Genomic DNA, 23,567 nt, shown 5'->3' with positions numbered 1-23,567 from the left:
TTTCTTAAAAATACAATGGATTAAGTTTTTTAAAAAAAGAGATTGTAACAAATCAATTATAAAAAAGAGAAAAGAGTAACTTTACAGTGAAGAAATCTAGCAGACACTCCCTTAACTGTGATCAGGGTTATCACCAGTAGTAACGTTCATATCATGCACCCCACCTCTCTGATACGATGTGAGAAGAAAGGTACTTCCCTTTCCTCCCAAATTCAAAGCCCCACAGTCTAATAATGAGAAAACATCAGGCACGTATATATTAAGGGACATTCTATAGATCACCTGACCAGTACCTCTCAAAAGTGTCCAGATGGTGAAAAATAAGGAAAAACCAAGAAAAGGTCTCAGATTGGAAGAGTAGACTAAAGAGACTTGAAGACTAAATGTAACATGGTATGCTGGATCAGGAAGAGGAAACGGACATTGGTGGAAAATTAGCCAATATTGACGTCTTTGTTTTGATAATTATTCATGGTTATAGAAGATGTTGACACTAGGGGAGGGAGGGTGAAGGGTGAACAGGCACCTTCTGTGCTATCTTTGTAACCCTTCTGTAAATCTAAAATTCTTTCAAAATAAACAGGTAGAGGAAGAAGAAGAAGAAACAAAAATGCTGACCACACCTTCAGGTTGGTCAAATAAATTCATCTTGTAACATCAACTCCCAAAGCCAATTCTTATTACAAACCCAATCATGAACAGGGGCTGAAGCAATAATCTGGTTGTGCTCAAATGGGCTTACTACTCATAATCAGAACATAAAGTCCAAGGAAACCCTAGCAACATAGCACAGAATATTTGATAGGAATCATAGCAATGATCTCGTCCATGTTACCCATTTTACAGACATGGCAACTGACACGGTCATAAAAAGGTTAAAAACAGGGAGGACGTGGGACTTGGCCCCAACTGTCCAAAGATGTCTCTCTTCAGCTCATGGGGCATCTTTTGATCCCAGAGCAAACCTAGACCAACCCATGCTGCCAAGTAGCTGGGGTCACAACTGAGCCAAGAACAAGATCTTCTGGTGCCCTTTCTTTTTCTTCTACTTTACGCCTAAAATCACTTCCACTGACTGCACAAATTGTCTCTCTACCTAATGACACTTTGAAGACTAAAGCCTATTCCAAAATGTGCACTATCCAAAATCAGATGAAGCTGTGTCCCTCAGGTAAATGTTCAGAAAGGCCTGTTACATGAGGATAATTAGTCCTGGATAAAGGGTCAGGGGAACAGATCCAAAGAGACCACAATTCATAGTAAATAGTGGGGGAGGGCAGGTATGGCAAAGTACAGACCAGTCAGAACATACAACCCATAAGACCACAGCAGGGTGAACCAACCAAACTGTCAGTACTGTGAGACGGTTTTAACCGTGAATGCTGATAGTAGAAAACAAAAATGGCTGAAAGTGAATATGCTAAGCACCAGAATTTACAATATTCAGAAACAACAGAAGAAACTCAAAGAAAATAAAGGGAAAAAGACAAAAAGATAGACATTAATGAAATAGAAAGGAAAGAGACAACAGAAAGAAGGTTTTAAAAATTCAAGAGCTGCTAAAATAAGAAAGAAAGGGGAGACAGTATATAAAGTATATTAGGAATTAAAAGAGATATCCCTAAAAATGTGGCAAAAGTTTAAAAGAAAAGATGATAATAAACTTGAAAACAAATAAAAAGGACAAATTCCTAGGATAAGACAACCCACCAAAACTGACTCAAGAAAAAACCAAAAGACTAACTTGTCCTATGAGCATTTAAACCTTAAATCAGTAGCTTAAAATCCTCCAGCACTGAAGACATCAGGCACAAATGGTTTTAGAGATAAGTTCTATCAAACTTCCAAGAACACCTTCAAGAGAACAAAAAATAAAGAGAACATTCCCCCTCTCAGTCTATGAGTATAATATAGCCTTTGAGGGAAAAAGAAAAAGCCAAGGACAGGAAGAATATGTCAACAGTAGTCATTTGTGAACATAAAGAAAATAAAAATAAACAAATATTAACATACTGGATTCAACAAGGCATACAAAGCTAATTTAGGTCACCATAGGGTGCTAGTTTCTCTGCTCATTAACCTAGCTGCTCTGGAGGAGACACAAGACCAATAACCCACACAAAACAAAGAAAAGAAAAACTAGGGTTACTTTAATGAAGATATGAGTGACTTCTTGGAATACCTAAGGCAGAATTCACAGATGGCCCACCAGGAAATGATAGGGGCAGACAGCTAGAAAGTAATGGAAGAAACTGTATCTACTTCAAAAAGGTGATTTGTCAGGAAGGAGGAAGATTAAAAAGACAAGTGGCAGGACAAATTCCATAATGTATGTCCCTGCTCAGCTGCTTTTGAGAATCAAGACAGGCCACCAGGAAAGTCATGGTGTGGATGTCAGAGCACAAAATAAACAAGCGCCTGGCCAAAGATGACCCAGCTTTCAGCAAATTTCCTTTTGCAGTATTTCTTTTGTGGAGCTGTGAAGCACCCATCCAGGTCTTGTCCTGATAATTCTGAGAGACATTATACTCATGGTGGCTGTTGCACCTGCTGTGGCTCTGTAGAATGTTTTATGAAGAACTGCTCTAAAAATCCAAATTCAAGTCAAGTAGTAACACTTGCTAGTCCAAGAGAATGAGTGCAAATTATGACGATATTTAGGATACTCCTAAACCACAGAAATCCAATACAGAAATGGCTAAGAGTTCAATTTTGCTAAGTGTTATTACTTTTAGTTAAAATCATGCTATTATATCTGTCCTGGGCCCACTTCACAAGGTTAGAGCCAGACTCCCTTGGAACCTTGCACAGTTAAGCATCCATTGAAGATACTAGTAAATGGTCTGAATGTTCCTAAATTCTGCCCACCAAGAACTACTACACCAATTTAGATTAAATAATGTTTTGGGAAAAAAATGTTTAAATTGCATTCTCTAGAACAGGGGTTGGCAAACTTTTTCTGTAAAGATCAGAGAGTTAAGTGCTTTAGGCTTTGGGAGCCATAAAGTCTCTGTTGCAACTACTCAACTCTACAGTTGAAATGTAAAAGCAACCAAGGACAATATGAATGGGCATAGCAATGTGCCAATAAAACTTTATTTACAGAAACAAGCGACAGGCATGATTTGGCTGACAGACCATAGTTTGCTAATGTCTGCCCAGAAAAACATCATTTTTAACAGGGGGAACTAAGCTTTTATAATATCTGTTTGTAATAATTATATGTTTCTCAAAAACAATTAAAAATAATGCATTGACATGAACCATCCCAAAATAGGACACACCTGGAGAAAAGCTTTAGTTATATTATTTTCCCTTTTAAAATTTCATTTATTTCTATATATTTTACTATTATAACAGGAATGAATTTATAAGGTGCCACAAAATTTTATTTACTTTTTAAATATTCAAAAAAAGCTCAGGAATAAAAAAAAAAAAAAACACTTGACCTAGCAGATTTATCCCAGGTAGTATAACATAAGAAAATCTATATCAGTAATGTACCTCATTTAAAGATTACAGGAGAAAGGCTGCTTCAGTTCAGCATCGTGCTGGACCCTGAACATTACTCAATCCATTAATCAGAAAACAGAATTTTTTTTTTTTTTTAGACAGAGTTTCACTCCTGTTGCCCAGGCTGGAGTGCAATTGCACGATCTTGGCTCACTGAAACCTCTGCCTCCCAGGTTCAAGTGATTGTTTTGCCTCACCCTCTGAGTAGCTGGGATTACAGGCGCATGCCACCACATCCAGCTAATTTTGTATTCTTAGTAGAGACGAGGTTTCTCCATGTTGGTCAGGCTGGTATCAAACTCCTGACCTCAGGTATTCCACCTGCTTCAGCCTCCCAAAGTGTTGGGATTACAGGTGTGAGCCACCGTGCCCGGCCAGAAAACACAAAATTTTAAAAAGCAAAAGAAACCATAAGAATGGACAATCTTTTCAATGAATGGTGCTGGAAAAACTGGATATACATATGCAAAAGAATGAAATTGGACCCTTAGCTGACACTATACACAAAAATTAACTCAAAATGGATCAAAGACCTAAATGTAAGACCTAAAGCTATAAAACTCTTAGAAGAAAACATAGGGCAGAAGCTTCATGACATTGGATTTGGCAATGATTTCTTGAATATGACACCAATGACACAGGCAATTGGACTTCATGAAAATTTATAAATTTTGTGCATCAAAAGTCAGTATCAAGACAAAGTAAAAAGGCATCACATAGAATGGGAGAGAAAAATTGCAAATAATATGTCTGATAAGGGATTGTTATGGTCTGAATGTGTCCCCCAAAATTCATGTATTGAAACTTAATCACCAAAGTGATAGTATTCAGAGATAGGGCCTTTAGAGGGTGATTAGGCCTTGAAGGCTCCAGCCTCATGGATGAGATTGGCATCCCTATGAAAGGGCTGGAGGGAGTGAGTGGAAGGAGGCCCTTTTCTCCCATTTCCATCCTTTCACCATGTGAGGACACAGCATTCATCCCCTCAGGAAGATATGTTAACAAGATGCCATTTGGAGGCAAATGGCAGATTGGGTTTATTTCAGGACACATCCAGCAAGTTGACACTTTCCTTAACCAAGGACATTCCTCAACTTGGGCAGCTGTAGTAGCAGAAGGCTGAAGTCAAATAAATGGTTTGAAGGGTCAGATTACGGAGTCCAAATCTGGCAGAAGCAAGGAAATCACAGAGAGGGTAAGTCACATCCATGTCCAAATCTTTGTTGAACCACCAACTTCGCAGGTACAGGGAAGAACCCTACAGGGCCAGGCTAAAGAAGCAGCCATGAGAAGCCATAAAACAGATGTCAGCAGCTACATATCACAAGGGAGATGAAGTGTGCAATTTAAATCCAGGCAAGTTCAATGCCTGCTAAAACAAAAATCTCAAAATCCTCAGAAATCAAAAAAGAATTTCAGTTGCTGCAACAACTAGTTTTCAACCAAAAATTACTAAATATGCAAAGAAACAGGAAAGTATGACCCTTACTCAGGAAAAAAAATAATGGTGGTAAATAGAACTGAGTTTACGTAGGCCCAGATATTGGCAGATAAGGACTTCAAACCAGCTTTACAAATATATTCAAAGAATTAAAATAAAATAATTCTGTGACTTCAAACCAGCTTTACAAATATATTCAAAGAATTAAAATAAAATAATTCCAAGAATTAAAGAAAAAGATATAATCAAATGAATAGATAGGGAATCTCAATAAAGAATTTAAAACTATACACAAATTTTAGCACTGAAAAGTACAATAACTAAATTTTTCATTGACTTAGCAGCAGATTATAGATGTCAGATGAACCTGAATATAGATCAAGATAAATTAAACCAAAGGAGAAAGAAAAACATTCCAAGAAAAATAAAATTTCAGAGGCTTGTAAGACAATATGAAGCACCATAACATACATGTAGCTGCAAACCCAGAAAAAGAAGACAACTGGAACTGTGAGGAATAAATTTCTGTTGTTTATAAATTATCCAATCTCTTGCATTTTGTTATAGCAGCACAAATGGACTAAGATATAGGTGTATCACAGTCAACTGCAACAAAAAAGTCAAAGTTAAAGAGAATGCCTTGAAAGCAGTCAAAGCAAAAATGACGTTTTGTTTATAAGGGGACAAGAATAAGACAAATGGCTGACTTCTCACCCAAAATTATGAAAGCCAGATGATATTGGAACAAAATATTCAAAGTGCTGAAAGAAAAGAAGTGATCTCTAATAATTCTGTATATGGATAAACTATCTTTCAAATATGAAAGTGAAATAAAATAAAAACATTTTCAGTAAACAAAAATTAATGGAATTTGTTGCCAGCAGAATGGCACTATAAGAAATACTAAGGGAAGCTGTATTAGTCTGTTTTGTGCTACTATAAAAGAATACCTGAGGCTGGGTAATTCGTAAAGAAGAGAGGTTTATTTGGCTCCTGATTCTGCAGGCTGTACAAGAAGCATGGCACCAGCATCTGCTTCTGGTGGGGCCTCAGGAAGCTTACATTCATGGTGGAAGGCAAAGGAGAGCAGCCGTGTCACATGGAGAGAGAGGGAGCAAGAGAGAGATGGGAGGTGCCATGCTTTTTTAAACAATCTGCTCTAGTATGAACTAATACAGCTAGACTCACTCAGTATCACAGGGAAGGTGCCAAGTAATTCATGAGAGATCTGCCCCCATGACCCAAACACCTCTCAGTAGGTCCCATCTGCATCTCCAACAATGGGGGGTCACATTTTAACCTGAGATGTGGAGGGGACAAATATCCACCTATATCAGAAGTATTTTGGCCTGAAGGAAAATGACACTGGATAGCAACTGTTTGAAAGAGTATGACACTTCCCCACTCTTGCTCCCTTGCAGATATGAATGACATCACCAATCACCATAACCTGATAGTTCTAAACACTATACCCAACAACTGCAGAATATACTCTTTTAAGTCCCCACAGAATGTTCCCAAAGATAGACCACACACACACTAGGCCATAAAACAACTCTCAGTCAGGCCGGGCACGGTGGCTCAAGCCTGTAATCCCAGCACTTTGGGAGGCCGAGGAGGGTGGATCACGAGGTCAGGAGATCGAGACCATCCTGGCTAACATGGTGAAACCCCGTCTCTACTAAAAATACAAAAAATTAGCCGGGCATTGTGGCGGGTGCCTGTAGTCCCAGATACTTGGGAGGCTGAGGCAGGAGAATGGTGTGAACCCAGGGGGTGGAGCTTGCAGTGAGTGGAGATCGTGCCATTGCACTCCAGCCTGGGGGACAGAGTGCAACTCTGTCTCAAAAAAAAACAACTCTCAGTCATTTTCAGAATATTAAAATATAGCAGGCTATATTCTCTTACTGCAGCAGAATTAAATTAGAAATCAACAAAAAAAAAATCACAGATAGCCCCCAAATATCTGGAAATTAAAAACTCACTTTTAAAGAACCCACAGAAATCATAAAGTATTTTAGAAAATATTTTCAACTGAATAATAATGAAAATTGATCAATTAGACTTGCATCAACATTTAAAACTTTTGCTCTTTGAAAGCCACTGTCATCAAAATGAAAACGTTTTCAAAACATATATCTGATAAAAAGCTCTCATTTAAAATAGATAAAGAACTCTTGAAGCTCAATAATTTAAAAAACAATTTAAAATGGGCAAAAATATTTGAACAGATGCTTCAGCAAACAAGTTATATGACCATCAAATAAGCATGTGTTCAATATCATTCATCATTAGTGAAATGTGAATTAAAACCAAAATTAGCCACCACTTCACACTTTATAGACTGGCTAAAATGAAAAAGATTGACAATACCAAGTACTGGCAAGGATGTGGTGCAACTGTTAACTCTCAGACATTGCTGCTGGTAATATATATATATTGATTCCACAGAAATAGCCTCATTGTGTCTCCCTAAAAATGTTAATCCATAAAAAGGCAGTAAAAAATTTTAAAGTTGGCAATGAAAACCTGAAAAATACATTTGCTTCATTTATTTTATTTTCTATAAGTTTGATACTTTTTTTTTTTTTTTTTTTTTTGAGACAGGGTCTGACTCTTTTACCCAGGATGGAGTGCAGTGGCATGATCTCTGCTCAAGTGATCCTCCCACCTCAGCCTCCTGAGTAGCTGGGATCACAGGCATGCACCACCATGCCCAGCTGGTTTTTGTACTTTTAATCGAGATAGGGTTTCACCATGTTGCCCAGGCTAGTCTCGAACTCCTGAGCTCAAGCAATCTGCCCACCTTGGCCTCCCAAAGTGCTGGGATTACAGGCGTGAGCCACCACGCACGTTTGACACTTTTTAAACCCACTAGATTGCCGAGTAACTAACAGTCCATTGCCACTTTAAAAACCAGTTCATTGATGAAAATAATGTGACCTCACAAGCAGCTTCAGGGAAATTTTCACTGAATCTGTGGGATCCATCAGAAATGAAAAGGCAGAATTCAAGCACCCAGCCTGACCTGCCTCCGCTCAGCATCCTTCGGTACTCCCTCTCCTCCAAGGCTCTGAATCTGCCTGGGGAAGGGCATGGCAGTTGCAGACAACCCCTGCGTCCCTCCCTGGAATCAGGACCCTTGGTATCACTGCCTCCAGGAATAGCAGCAGGACCAGGCAAGACCAAGGTCCAGCTCCTTCTGCCGCCTACCTGTGGTTTCACACGTCAAGCTGGCATCTCTTAACAGTTTTCGTTATTATTAGTAGCATGTCTATACCACAAATGATTTGGTTACAGATTCAAAAACAGCCATTTGGTAGAAAATGACCACTGATGAGTCTCCCAGGAAAGAGGAATTACAAAAAGCTTCATTTTCATTTTAATTTTTCTCTAGGCCCCTTGGTCTATCTTAAATGGCAAAAGAACATGACCATTCAAAAAAGTGAAAGGGTATCAAAATCTGAGGACAAAGGCTGTAGTGAGGAAAGGAGCTGAAAGACACAGGGGCTAAAGCTACAACTGACTTTGCAAATAATTAACCAAGAAATGAAGAAGTGGTTTGGATGAGAAACTGCTGTATCTCACTGAGGAAAAAACAAAAAAGTGAGAAACACAAATTTATCGCATCCTGGGCAGGTCAAGCACACACACAACGTGAACGTGGCTCAGAACCAAACTCAGCCTCTTTAGCACCCGAGAAAAACATCTAACTCATAGTACATCCATGGCAGTTTACTGAGAGGATTAATTTTTGCTAAAATTGAGAACGTTTTGACAACCAAATGATGGGGCTGGAATTAGTTAGGTGAGAGATGTTGACAGCCTTTAAAAGTTAAAGAGGCCAGGCACGGTGGTTCATGCCTGTAATCCCAGCACTTTGGGAGGCTGAGGCAGGAGGATCACTTGAGCCCAAGAATTGGAGGCAGCAGTGAGTTATGATCACGACACTGCACTCCAGCCTGGGTGACAAAGAGATCCCATCTCAAAAAAAGAAAAGAAAAGAAAGAATGAAAAAAAGAAAGCAACTTTAAGGAAGAAAACCGGTGGCCAGGTGCAGTGGCATGCACCTGTAATCCCAGCACTTTGGGAGGCTGGAGTGGGCAGATGGCTTAAGCTCAGGAGCTTGAGACCAGCCTGGGCAACATGGCAAAACCCTGTCTCTACAAAAAATACAAAAATTAGCCAGACGTGGCTGTAGTCCCAGCTACTCAGGAGGCTGAGGTGGCAGGATCACCTGAGCCCGGGAAGTTGAAGCTGCAGTGAGCCATGATCGTGCCACTGTACTCCAGCCTGGGCGACATCAAGCAAGACCTTGCCTCAAAAAATTTAAAAAAAAAAAAAAAAGAGAAGAGACAAATGCCTTCAGCAAAATAGTACTAGTCCCACACTTAGCACTGGTCACTGCCCTTCGAGTCAGAGACTTTCACCCCAACCTTGTTATCATGGCCGGACTCCCTGTCTTCTAATGTCTATAAATCTTGGCATCCAAGCTGCTTTGGCTCCACATATCAGCTATTAGCAGTGGTATTTTTCTTGACAACTAACTAGTAACACTGAAGGAAATAAATGAAATTTTATACCATTAGTTACAATTAGTTATTTTTTAGAGGGGACATGGCACTGCCTGGAAATCAAAGGGACATGCTTTTCACCGTGTTTGCCACTGAGACGAGAAATGTGGTGGAAATGGGATCCATACATGGGGTTTATTTACACCCGACTTAATCCGCGATACTTCCTGTGCTAGAAGATTCTCTCCACATGGCTGGTGCTGAGGAAGCCCTCCAGGCCAGGCAGACCCCTAGAGAGCCCCGCTCAGTCCAGCCTGAAGTGGTGGCCGTGCATCCCTCACCTTTCATCTTGGTTGTGTAAAACCCAACAGCCGCTCCACGTCTCCGCAGGATTTTAGCTGGTTCCTTCACAGAGTGAGGTAGAAAAACATGTCATCATCATCCAAATTTCTCTCCCATCTTCCAAAAATAATGTCGTTTAGAATGAAAAGCACAATCCTTTCCCCAAACAACTGAACCTTTGAAGAAAAAAAAAAAAGAAAGAAAGAGAAAGAACAACAGTCAAGTGAGACAAGAGAAGAAAATCATATGCAGTAAATTCTGCGCTTGGATGTGACCCACACGTTGGGGCCAGGTGTGAGCTCCTCCATCGAAAATTCATTCTGTGCTCAAAGAGCCAAAACGTGCATCATGGCATCTCGCAGAGGCTTCCACACCACTGACCTTTCGCACCATGCAGCCTCCAGGGGCAGCCCCTGGGTCCCCAGGGCCACGGACTAGGAATGTGAGATGACAAAGCACAATCCATCACATGGTAACAAAACAGGAAATTAACACTGGGGGGCTGGGGCAACCCATTTCAACTGACTTGCTGGATGTGTCCTGAAATAAACCCAATCTGCCATTTTCATGACAGCAGACTCCGGAATTCTGGCCGTCAGAAGGAGGGTAGATAATGTGGGAGATTAATTGCTACACCAAAAGCAAGTGAATTTCAATGGCTTGTGACAGATTTAGAGCACACACTGGTGTCCTAATCCCAGAGAATTACAGGGACTCAGGGCACAACCCGTTCTAAGGCTGTAAAATTGAACCATCTCTTGCCTGTAGCAAAGTTATCACAAGTGAGGAAATTGTATTGTGGTCAAAGTCAGGCCCACACACTTAGAAGCTTTCCCTTTCGCAAGTCAAAATGACTTCACACTCCTGCCTGTTAAAATGCTCTGCATGTGTGTAGCCCACGGATGGCAAATAGGTGGCAGAAACCAAGGTCTGCCATCCCTGGATTCACAGCAGACCTATCTGTCCAGCTAAGCGTGGACACAGTCTCAGAAGCCTCCTTAACGCAGCCTTTCAAACAGCCACGAGCAACTGCTAAAATGTGGCATGAGGTGAAAACAATCGGCTATTTACGAAGTGACAATGCTGTTGAATGGGAATTTACTCTGCAACACTGCTAGATGACAGCCTCTGGTGTCTGTTTGTCACTTTATCCAATGCATTACCTCCAGATCAACAAGGCCACTAACTGGTCCATGACATCCACCCACCTGCTACCATTTGATTCTCACCACCTGCTGGGGAGGTCCTGGTTCATAGGTGGGGAAATTGAAGCTCAAAGAGGGTGATTACATTTATTGATTTCCCTGCCTCATTTCAAAGAGGACTTGAGACAGCTGGGCGAGGGGTCCGTCAGAGGCAGGCACAAAACAACAGGCTGGGGCTTTCCAGTCCAGCCAGCGGTTTTGTTCTTCATCTTCATCCATTAGAAATGAGATTTGGGGAAAGGGGATAATACAAATATTAATACTTCATTTTATATTTAATACTTGACCCTTGGATTATCATTGTCATCATTTGTGGTTTGTGGGTTGTTACCCTGGATTTGCTGGGAGATCTTCAGCAACTCACAACCTCTTTGAGTCTTGGTTTCCCCCTCCAGTCAAGGGAGAAGATCCTTCATGTGGTCTCTAAAATACTTGCATGTTTTTCAAATGCTCTGATAATAAAAATAAGGCAGCTTGCAGCAAATGGCACGAAGTGTTCAGTGCCAATAAACTTACGAATTGGCCAGAATGTAAAATATTTCACCTTCGTCTGGAGCTAAATCTTAAATGAGAAAAAGATTAGTGAAAACCACACTAGCTTGGCTCTGAGAAGCCATCACATTTTGTATCTCAGACAGTGGCAGCCAAATCAAGTTCAGACGTTAAGAATAACTAGCTAATCACAAAACCAGATTGGTGTCATGGGGGAGGTTATATTTTTCAACTTATAAAACCAAAAAGTTCAGAAGAAAGCCAGAAGACAAAAGCAGATTGCATCTGGCAGAAGGGAAATATCCAATCAAAAACTGGCAGGAGAAAAAGAGGGAGAAAGAAAATGTACTTAATTTGTCCAATTTCATTATGGGGGAGGAAAACGTGTGACATGTGATTTTGACTCAGAAATGTTTCTGAAAACACAAAAGTAAGTTCCAGTTCACATCTCTCATTAGGACCACTAATTAAGTTAACAGGAAAAACATTAAGAAATCTTGTGGGGGTTTTTTTGATAATTTGTGAAGAAGAGCTGGCTAGGAGACAAAACGTAATTAAAAGAAAAAGAAAAAAGTCAAGACCTAAAGTTCCACAAACAGAGGGGAAATATTCCTCTGTACATCTGGGGTAGGACAGATCTTTACAACATGGTTCATTAAGTGGAAATAACACCCAAGTTTCTTTTTGTTCATAATATAGGCCACATTGTCAGAAAATGTGCAGGTTTTCTCATTTAAACTTAGAAGAAGAGATGACAAATGAAGGAAGTAACAACTCTTGTTCTGAAAAAATTATTTAAGGAGCCATTCACATTCTTCATAGCATTCAGAACAGTCAGTCGTTAAGTGGCCACCTGGCCCACCTGCAGCACCAGAGCTGGGGCAGCAACGCAAACCAAGATGCCAAGCACCACACTGGGTACATCATGCTCACTTGCTGAATCTCAGGCCATCTCTAATGTGCTGGAAGAAAAACCGTTTCAAAATAATATCTACTGAGTCGATTAAAATGAGACCTAAAAAAGACAACTTATAGAATGGGAAAAAAACAATTGCAAATCATATATGTGATAAGGATTATGCATATGAAAAACTCTGCATATGAAACCCTGCATATGAAAAACTCTCACAACCCAATAGTAAAAAGTCAAATAACCCAATTAAAAAGTAGGCCAAGGATCTTCATAAACATTTTCCCAAAGAGGATCTACAGATGGCCAATAAGCACATGAAAAGATGCTCACCATCCTTAGCCATCATGGAAATGCAAATTAAAACCACAGTGAGATTCTACTTCACACCTACTAGGATGGAGAACATTAAAAAGACAATAACAAGTGCTGGTGAGGATATGGAGCGACTGCAGCCCTCAGACACTGCTGTTGAGAGTGCAGAATGGTGCAGCTGCTGGGGAAGGCAGTTGGACATTTCCTCAATATATGAAACATAGAGTTACCACATGACCAGCAATTCTGCTCCTAGATATATACTCAAAAGAAATGAAAATATGTATCCTCACAAAAATTTCCATACAAATGCTTATAGAAGTATTATTAATCGCAGTCAAAAAGTGGACACAATTCAAATGTCCATCAACTGAAAAATGGATAAATGAAATATGGTATATCCATACAATGGACTATTATTCACCCCAAAAAGGAATGAAGTACTGATGCATGCTACAATGGACGAACTCTGAAAATATTATGCCAAGTTAGAGGCTGTTTACAAAAGACCACCTGTCGTATGATTCCACTTATAAGAAATATCTAGAATAGGCAAATCCATAGAAACAGAAAGCAGATTAGTGGTTTCCAGGGACTGGAGAAACACAGGAACGAGGAGTGATGCTAGTGGGTAGAAAGCTTTTTTTTTAAAATGATGAAAATGTTCTGGAATTAGTGGTGATTGATATACGATGTTGTGAATATATTAAAAGTCAGTGCATTGTATACTTTAAAAGAATGAAGGTTATGATGTGTGAATTCTATCTTAATGAAGCTCTTGTTTAGAAAAAAATCAAGAACTAATTTTTTTAATTGCTCAGCAGAAAAAAATAAAAATAAAATAAAACCTGGATTAACAACTTGGGAACATTACCTGAGACCCCTTATAGGGATTATCTAATTTCAGAACCTTCGAGGTATTTGTTGTGTAGATGAAGACATCGAGGCTGAGTCACAGAGCCAGTAAGTGACGTAGCTGGGTACAAACTTCCATCTCCTTGACATCAGGCTGGAGATCTTGGAAGTATTGTGCCTGGGACTATTTCCCCTCTCTGTTTGTAGAACTTTAGGTCTCGACGTTTTTTCTTTATCTTTTAATTGTATTTTGTTTCTTAGCCATTCTCCATACTGAACCTGAAAGAATACTGATATTTCATTCATTATTTACAGGGCTCTATGAAGGGAACCAAATGGCATTCCAGACAACTGTAAACAAGATCACACATTTCAAGACTGCAGGGAAGCATCATCCTTCTTCCTACCTGTGGAATTAAGATAAATATACCAATTAAATGAAAATGGGTGAATGTGAGGCACACAGTCCAAACTCTCAGTTGGGTACTGGCTTCCTCCTTAGCCTCTGCCCCAGCCAAAGTTCAGCCAAGAGGATGCTACCTGGACCTCTGAGAAGCTCCTCTGGCTCCTGCCTTCACACCTGCCATGCCAGGTCTCTGCTTTACAACTGCTCAACAGAGGCACAGCTCTTCAAAGATCACCAGGTCTGATGTCAAGGAGACAGATGTTTGTACCCAGCTAAATCACTTACTGGCTGTGTGACTCAGCTTCAACGTGTTCATCTGTAAAACAAATACCTTGAAGGTTCTGACATTAGATAATCCCTATAGAGTCTCAGGTAACATACAGGGTAATATCTGCTACAATTCTAACTCATGCTAAGAGCCAATAAACGTCACCGGAATGCGCTAAAGAGAAGTTTCCCATTCAACAGAGAGATGGTGTATATTAAAGCTTTAAAACTTAGACATGAGGTGCCACTCAGGAAAGCAAAATAGACTTATCAGTAGCCAGATATCTATTATACATAGCACTGAGTGCTGTTTTCCTTGCTAGCAGGGTGTTATGGATTGAATTGTCACCCCCAAAAAGCTGTTGACATCCTAACCCCCAGTTGTGTGAATGTGACCTTATTTGGAAATAGAGTCTGCTGGTCCATCAACATGAGGGGATTCAGTTGGTCTCTAATCCAATATGACTGGTGTCCTTATAAAAAAGGAGGATTTTGACAGAGACGGACACACATATAGAAAACAATGTGGAAACACAAGGAGAAGGTCATCTACAACCCCTGAGGTTACTAGAAGCCAGGAGGGAAGCCAGGAACAGATTCTCATTTACAGCCCTCAAAAGAAAACAACCCTGTCGACTGCTTGATTTCAGACTTTCCAGCCTCCAGAACTGTCAGACAATACACTTCTGTTTTGTGGTACTCTGTGGTACTAGGAAGTGAAGACATGGCTAGACTGCTTTAAATGATCAAATTATCAAGTAAGCACTGTGACTTTTAAAACTTCTTTTACAACGTTCATTTAAAATTGCATCAACTCACCTTCATCAACCCTTCTCTTGCACGATCAGAGGTTCTTAGTGCATCTTCCGTGGACCACCAGGGTTCCTTTATGTAAACAGCCACAACTAGAGAGAAAGCCAAGAAAGGATGATGTGCACACAGCAAACTGGCCAACAGCGGGGCAGCTTCACAGCACAGAGCCACTGACAAGATGCAAACGGAAGATGATTTGTGGGGAAAGCAGGTGATATTTTTAGAGCTGAATTTACTGACCAGGAAAGAGTGACCACTCTCACATGAAGGGAGCTTCACAGATGTTTCAAAGGTGGCCTGTTGTTGATGCCAAAACAGGATATATCCCAATGTTTGGGGACACAATGGGATACACACCAGTATTGACAAATCCAATGGGTAAGAATTACCTTTTTTTGAGTCAGAGTCTCGCTTTGTCGCCCAGGCTGGAGTGCAATGGTGCAATCTCGGCTCACTGCAAGCTCCGCCCCCCAGGTTCAAGTGATTCTCCTGCCTCAGCCTCCCAAGTAGATGAGACTACAGGCGTGAGCCACCACACCCTGCTAATCATTGTATTTTTTGTAGAAACAGGGTTTCGCCATGTTGGCCAGGCTGGTCTCAAACTCCTGACCTCAAATAATCCGCCCGCCTCGGCCTCTCAAAGTGCTGGGATTACAGGCATGAGCCACCGTGCCCAGCTAACTCTTTTCATGTTAAAAACACTTATCAAAGTCCAACCATGTGCCACAGCCCAGAATTTCCCCAATTTAGTAAAATTCAACATGGGCTAAGCGCATTAAACAAACTGATTTAATACCTGTGCATTGAGCATCACCTTGGCCCTGGGCTTGGTGCTGCCTTCTTTTACATGAGTTTCTTTCATTCTTACCATGAAACTGTTACCAGCGTCTTTCTAAGGAGGATGCTGAAGCTCTGAGAGGTGAAATGACTTGCAGGCAATCAGCTAGAAGGGGCTGAGGTGGGCTTCAGCCCTGGGCCACTAGACTCCTAAGTCAGTGCTCCTTCTAAGAGGCTGGAGATGGGTTTGGTGTTAAGAATGGGGTGAATCACATGGGATAGAGGGGGTGTCTTTGGATGAGAAGGTCCCTGGGCTAAGATCTACAGGAGAAGGGTAGGGAAATCCTCCCCTCCTCCCCCCACCCTTACCCCAGGCATCTCCAAGGCCTGCTGACTCTGCCTCAGAAGCATCCCCGGAACCATTCCAAGTGTAGACATGGGTACCGCTACTCAGCAGGGGAGACCTGGACATGACTGCAACTTCACTAAGCCCCACACTCCTCATCGGAGTTGCCCAAACCAATCACCCCAGGTGGCTGGGAAGTTCTCATGAGGATCGGGACTGAAATGCCCAGCACAGGGCCTGGCACACGGAAAGTGCTCAGTGTCTACTAATCAATGAGTTGATTTCTCCTCTTCCCCTCATGCTGGCATCACCATGTCCCATCAGTTCCTCCTGCTGCCTCATAACAAAATCTTTCCGCTTGGTTCCAGCCCCATATCTCAGCTGGGTGAGGCCACCACCATCTCCAATGAAGGCTGAGACAGCCCATCGCCCAGTTCCCACCTCAGTCTCCCCTGCCAATCCATTCCTACTGAGTGGCCGCACTAAATCCCACCATGGTCTCTGCCCCTTGTCTCAACTCAGCAACTTTCCTTTCCTTTCTTAAAAATTACATTTTTTTCTTTTTAAATTTTTTTCCTTTTTAATTTTTTTTCAATTGTTAATTTTTGTGGGTACATAGTAAATGTATATATTTATGGGATACCTGAGATGTTTTGATATAGGCATGCAATGCATAATAATGGAGTATCCAACAGGGTACTTATGTCTGTAATCCCAGCACTCTGGAAGGCAGAGGTGGGCAGATAGTTTGAACCCAGGAGTTCAAGACCAGCCTGGGCAACATGGCAAAACCCCATCTCTGTGAAAAATACAAAATAATTAGCTGGGTGTGGTGGTACATGCCTGTCATCCCAAATACTTGAGAGGCTGAGGCTGGAGGATCACTTGAGTCCCAGAGGTCAAGGCTGCAGTGAGTCATGGTTGCACCACTGCACTCTGGCCTGGGCAACAAAGTGAGACTCTGTCTCAACAAAAAAAGGAAAGACAAAAAATGGTGTATCCATCCCCTCAAGCGTTACATCCTTTGTGTCACCAACAATCTGATTCTACTCTTTTAGTTATTTTAAAATGTACAAGAATCACATTTGAAACACCAAAGTTACTTTGGTTGTTTTCTGGTGTCTTTTTTATACCCCTTTGATCATCATTTTTATGTCTGCTTCTCAAGCCCAGTATTTGAGCCTGAGGGTTCCAGAATCCACAGAATTATAAAAGAGGCCTCTTCCCAGTCAAACCTTTTTAGATGGATTTTTGGAGGAAAGTGTGAATACGGAGTAGGAAACAAAAGCAGTTGAACATTTCACATAAGCCTCAAGATTTTAAAACAAATATTGTGGACCACTCGGGGTCAGCTGCCACAGCCTTTCTCCCTGTCCTCTCTGCTACTAAAGGAACTTTAGTAGAAAACTCTGTGAAGACCAAGCTACAGTGGTGTGATGGTTAATAATGAGTGTCAGCTTGATTGGATTGAGGGATACAGAGTATTAATACCGGGTGTGCCTGTACGGGTGTTGCCAAAAGAGTTTAATATTTGGGTCAGGGGGCTGCGGAAGGCAGATTCACCCTTAATCTGGTGGGCACAATCTAATCAGCTTCCAGCAAATATAAAGCAGGCAGAAAAACATGAAAAGGAGAGATGGGCCTAGACTCCCAGCCTGCATCTTTCTCCCATGCTGGATGCTTCCTGCCCTTGAACATCGGACTCCAAGTTCTTCAGCTTCAGGACTCGGACTGCTTTTCCTTGCTCCTCAGCTTGCAGACAGCCTATTGTGGGACCTTGCGGTTATGTAAGTTAATACTAATAAACTCCCCTTTATACATATATATAATACTTGATAAATTCCCGTTTATGTATATATATAAAATACTTAATAAACTCATATATATATCCTATATATATATCCATACATATATATCCTATATATATTCTATATATATAGGATATATATATCCTGTTAGTTCTGTCCCTCTAAGAAAACCGTGACTAGGCCAGGTATGGTGGCTCACACCTGTAATCCCAGTCCTTTGGGAGGCCGTGGCTGGCAGATCACAAGATCAGGAGATCGAAACCATCCTGGCTAACACGATGAAACCCTGTCTCTACTAAAAATACAAAAAAATTAGCCGGGCGTGGTGGCAGGTGCCTGTAGTCCCAGCTACACGGGAGGCTGAGGCAGGAGAATGGCGTGAACCCAGGAGGCGGAGGTTGCAGTGAGCAGAGACTGTGCCACTGCACTCCAACCTGGGCAACAGAGTGAGTGAAACTCCATCTCAAAAAAATAAAAAATAAAAAAGAGAACCCTGACTAATACAAGTGGCATTAGCCAGGTATTAAACATTAACTCTGCATAGCCAGCCCCTCCTCCCTAGAGACCAACAGCATCTAACCCACCTTGTCAGTTTCATATGGGTGAATTATATCATCTCTGACAATGGTTCCAAAATTGATTGAGCCAGCTGGGAGCAAAGAGCCAATTAAATGTTTGACATCTGCCTTCATTTATTCAACTCAATTCACTTCCAAAATGGCACCTACTAGAACTTCCAGGAGGTTTATAAGCTATAAGGATTATTTTCCTGCTTAACAAGGTGAATCAATAAAAGCTGTTGAATTTACTAATACTCTGTATTGCTGTAATACAGATGTTCAATTTGCTAATACAGTTTCAAACAAGAAATGTGTTACGATTCGGTGTTTATGTGGTACCTTGCAAGTTTCGTGGTGCACTGCAGACCAGTAATTAGTCACACAAGTTGTCACAAATAAGACTGAACGGTTGTTTTTTTTTTTTTTTTCAAAACTCACCTTAAACTGCTAAGTATACATAACAATGAAACTGAAGTCCAATCACATGTAACAGTTAAAAACAAACTGCCCTCAAAACCAACTCTTGAAAAATAGAATCAGCCTTCTGGAGAGCAGTAGCTTTTGATCAGTGAAGTGTAATACCTTGTCCAGAGAACATAGGAGGGAGACATGGTGGCACAGCCCTTGGAGAGAGGCAGTCCCCAGCTCAGCAAGGATAAATGACAGCTCCTGGGGTGCTGACAGGTGCCACAGAGCCAGCCTCAGGGCATCACTGCTGAGACCCTGGAGCAAGCAACCTCCAAAGGTGAGAAAATGGAAGTCACAACATCCTTGTTTTTAAAAAGGAAAAATATGGTCCTGATCAGTCATTTCCTCCACCTAAGGACTGAGAAGAGCCTGGACAGCTGCAGAGAGAGATGCGCCGTGCTGAGAGCCATCGGGAGGGCATTGTGAAGAGCCAGCCTCACCACGCCAATTCAATTTCCCTGTCCCCGAGTGGCAGGTGACATGGACCACAAGGAAGATATCAGGAATGGATTTTATTCTATGACACTCCAAGTTCTCCCAAAGAAGTTAAGACAGTGAGGTCCCTAAGGCAAATTCCTAGAGGCCTGGATTCACCCGAGGCTATGAATGATCCACTGAATTCAACTCTCCATGGCTGAGTTCCCCATAGTGTGACTGGTGCTGTCCTGGGCCCCAGGAGCTGATGATTAAGCCTCCATCCTTGCCTCTTGGAGTTGGGAGCCCACTGAGAACGAGAGAGCTAAATAAGCTATTCCAATACAGGGCAGGGAGTGATCGGTGCTGGAATCGAGTTTCACAAGGACCCAGAGGAGAAGGTCGACTCTGCCAAGGGGAATTGGGAAAGCATTCCCAGAAACTCCACCAGCTCCGCATCACTGGGTGAGGTTTCAACAGACAGAGACGGTGGGGAAGGCTGATGCAGGCAACCCAGGAGCAGAGGCACAGCGCCCTGGAAGTCCCAGGCCATGTTCAGGGCATCCCAACTGGCAGGGGTAGCTGGGCAAGGTCTAAATATGGAAGAGACTGGGCTGCACACACCATCTCAGCAAAACATTGGCCTCATTCACTCAGAAGTCACTAGGCGACGTCAGCGCCAGTGAGGAGTAAGATGACTCAAGGCATTTTAGAAACGGCTCTACATACTGTCCATGGTATAGGAAAAGGAATTGGAACCTCAGAGCCAGACAGGGCCCAAATTCTGGCGTCTCCAGTTACTAGCTGCATGACCTAAACCCATCCCCTCCCTAGCTTTGATTCACCCACTTGTCAAATGGAGATCACAATCACATCCTCTTCTATTGTTATAAAGCAAGGTAGGTGAGAGAGTTCACCTCACCAAACTGCTTTTCCTTAGGTGTTTGAAGCATTCCAGTAATTTCTAGAAAGTTCCTCCACCTGCTTCAAACATTGCTCTGGGATTACAATGAAGTATGAAAAGGCTGTGTAATATTTTCATTGTCAACAAGACAATGGAAAGTGTTCTGTAACACTCTGTTTCTCCCTGGGAGATCCCCATCCAAACCGTCTTTCTGCTCCGGTTTGCACAGAAACGTCTGTCTTTCACAGCTTGAGGTCTGCCCATCCAGTGAGTATTTACTTTTCACACCACATTTCCTCATGACCATCCCCTTTTCTATCAGGGAATTAAGCTGACCACAGCTTTCCTCGCTCTGCCCTCCCAACGTAGTGGGCACACATCAGTGCCGGATTCAGACACATAACAGGACCTCTGACAAGATTTTTTAAACTTTGTGTCTTCCCTAAGACTTCTTAAAGAAGCTGAACCTTTTTCTCTGATTTTTTAAATCTATAAGTAAGCAAAACAATCCTTCTGAAAAAGTTAGCATGACTTTTTCACAGTACAGGTCAGAGAGACCTGGTTGTCCCCTGTTACCTCGGATGAATGGGCTGTGGCAACTAAGAGTGAGTGGTGCCTTCCGAAGGATTTTGAGGCTGCAGCCAAATTCAGCAAGGAGGAGTCTACTTAAGGAATTAAACTATACCCTGGCTTAAGAAACTTACAATTTAAAGAAAGACAAAGAATCGAGTGAAAACAGACCCAGGCTGTGTGGTGTGATGCAGCAGCAACATCCAGCGGGGACGGTGGAGCGCGAAGTTGAGCTTGCGGTCCCTCTCCACCTGCCTCAGCACAGAGATCAGCAGGAGGTACCAAAGCAGTGCACAGACCCTCCGGAGGTCACAAATCTGTGGCACGTGTTGCTTATCCAACCCACATGTAGAGCAGCTATAATGTGCAAAAGACATATTACGTCCAATCAAGGAATCAAACTAGACCCTGGCTTAAGAAACTTACAGTTTAGAGAAAGACACAGAATACAGTCAAATCAGACCCGGGCTATGTGCTGTGGGAGGGCTAGAAGGGAGAAGAAGGTCATTTGGACTGAGGGATGACAGTCTCCAATGGCAACTGACCTAACCAGGTGGGAAGAATGAGTCAGGCCAAAGTAAGGGGAGAAGGCCATGCCAGGTGAGGGAGGTGACAGAGATGTAGAGATGTGACAGGCAAGGACAGGAACTGCAGCACGCCAGAGCCACCAGCGTTCAGAGTGGTGAGGAGGCAGGAGAAAGCCCATCAGGAAGGCTATGACAGCCAAACTCTGGACAGCTACTATGTTTCAGAAAAGGATAGGAACATGATCCAGTTACTGCTTTAAAATAATAGCATTGACCACCACAGCACTCATCAAGCGCCTGGTGCAATGCCAAGGGCATATGCAGTATCTCATTTTTTTTGCCTTTATTATTTTTAATTGACACATTATAATTGTACATATTTATGGGGTACATGTGATATTTTGATACACATACACAACATGTAATGATCAAATCAGGGTAATTAGCATACTTATCACCTCAAACATTTATTCCTTCTTTGTGTTGGAGATATTCAAAATCTACTCTTCTAGCTATTTGAAAACATAGAATAAATTGTTGCTAACTGGAGTCACCCTGCAGTGCTACGGAACCTTAGAATGTATTTTTCCTATCGACCTGTGCTTTGCATCCATTTGCTAGGCCCTCCCTCTCATCCCCCAACAGTCTTCCCTGCATCTAGTAACCACTATTCTACTCTCTACTTGTATGAGCTCAACTACTTCAGCTTCTACATAGGAGTGAGAACATGTGGTACTTATCTTTCTGTTTTGGCTTTTTTCATATTTCGACATAATGTCCTCCAAGCTCATCCATGTTGCTGCAAATTACGGAATTTTGTTCTTTTTTTATGTCTAAATAGTATTCGATTACATTGTCTTTATCCATTCATCTGCTGATAGACTCTTAAGTCGATTCCATATCTTGGCCATTGTGAATGCTACAGTACATATGGGAGTGCGGATATTTCTTCAACATACTGATTTTATTTCCTTTGGATATACACCCAGAAGTGGGATTGCTGGACCATATAGTAGTTCTATTTTTAGATTTTTGAGGAGCCCCCATACTGTTCCCCATAATGGCTGTACTACTTTACACTCTCATCAACAGCATACAAATATTCCCCTTTCTCCACAACCTCATAGCATATGTTATTTTTTGTCTTTTTCATAATAGCCGTTCTAACTGGGGTGAGGTGATAGCTCACTGTGGCTTTGATTTGCATTTCACTGATGATTTGTCGTGTTGAGCATTTTTTCATATATCTATTGGCCATTTGTATGTCTTCCTTTAAGAGATTTGTATTCAGCTCATTTGCCCATTTTTTAATCGGATTATTTGTTTTTTTGCTGTTGAATTATTTGAGCCCCTTGTATATTCTGGATGTTAATCTCTTGTCGGATGAATAGATTTCAAATATTTTATTTCATTCTGCAAGTTGTCTCTTCATTCTGTTGTTTATTTTTCTGTGCAGAAGATTTTTAGCTCAGTATAATCTCACTTGTCTTATTTTGATTTTGTTTCCTGTGCCTTTGAGATCTTCTCCATAAAATATCTGCTCAGATCAATGTCCTGAAGCATTTCCTCTATGCTGAAGGAACAGTATCCTCTACTATTAATAGTTTCATAGTTCCAGGTATTATATTTAAGTCTTTAATCTATTTCGAGTTGAATTTTGTATATGGTGACAAATAGGGGGACTAGTTTCATTCTTCTGCATATAAATATCCAGTTGTCTGAGTACCATTTACTAAAGAGACTGTCCTTTCCCCCAATGAATGTTCTTGGTACATTTTTCAAAAATCAACTGTCTGTAAGTATATCGGTTGATTTCTGGGTTCTCTATTCTGTTCCATTGGTCTACATGTCTGCTTTTATGCCAGTACCATGTTGTTTGGGTTACTACACCTTTGTAGTATATATTGAAGTCCAGTAGTTTGATGCCTCCAGCTTTGTTCTTTTTGCTCAGTACTGCTTTGGCTATTGGAAGTCATTAGTAGTTCCAAATTAATTTTAGAATTTTTTTCTATTTCTGTGAAGAATGCCATTGGTATTTTGATAAGGAGTACACTGAATCTATAGATTGCTTTTGGTAGTATGGTCATTTTCACAATATTAATTTATCCAACCCATGCACA

The 23,567-nt window shown here is 41.4% G+C and overlaps 1 protein-coding gene across 1 annotated transcript in view; it reads right to left on the bottom strand.

The window, feature by feature from the left end:
* Nucleotides 1-15,085, bottom strand: part of FAM169B (Protein) — a 40,269-nt gene extending 25,184 nt beyond the window's left edge. The window contains 3 exon segments of the mRNA XM_032174268.1: nt 9,810-9,890; nt 9,893-9,986; nt 15,080-15,085. Of these exon segments, the coding sequence (XP_032030159.1) occupies nt 9,810-9,890; nt 9,893-9,986; nt 15,080-15,085 (181 nt within the window).
* Nucleotides 15,086-23,567: the final 8,482 nt, after the last annotated feature.

This window comes from Hylobates moloch, unplaced genomic scaffold, assembly GCF_009828535.3.
Source record: "Hylobates moloch isolate HMO894 unplaced genomic scaffold, HMol_V3 SCAFFOLD_14, whole genome shotgun sequence".
NCBI lineage: Eukaryota > Metazoa > Chordata > Mammalia > Primates > Hylobatidae > Hylobates > Hylobates moloch.
The sequence above is the reverse complement of the archived record's forward strand: the minus strand, read 5'-3'. Positions and strand labels throughout refer to the sequence as shown.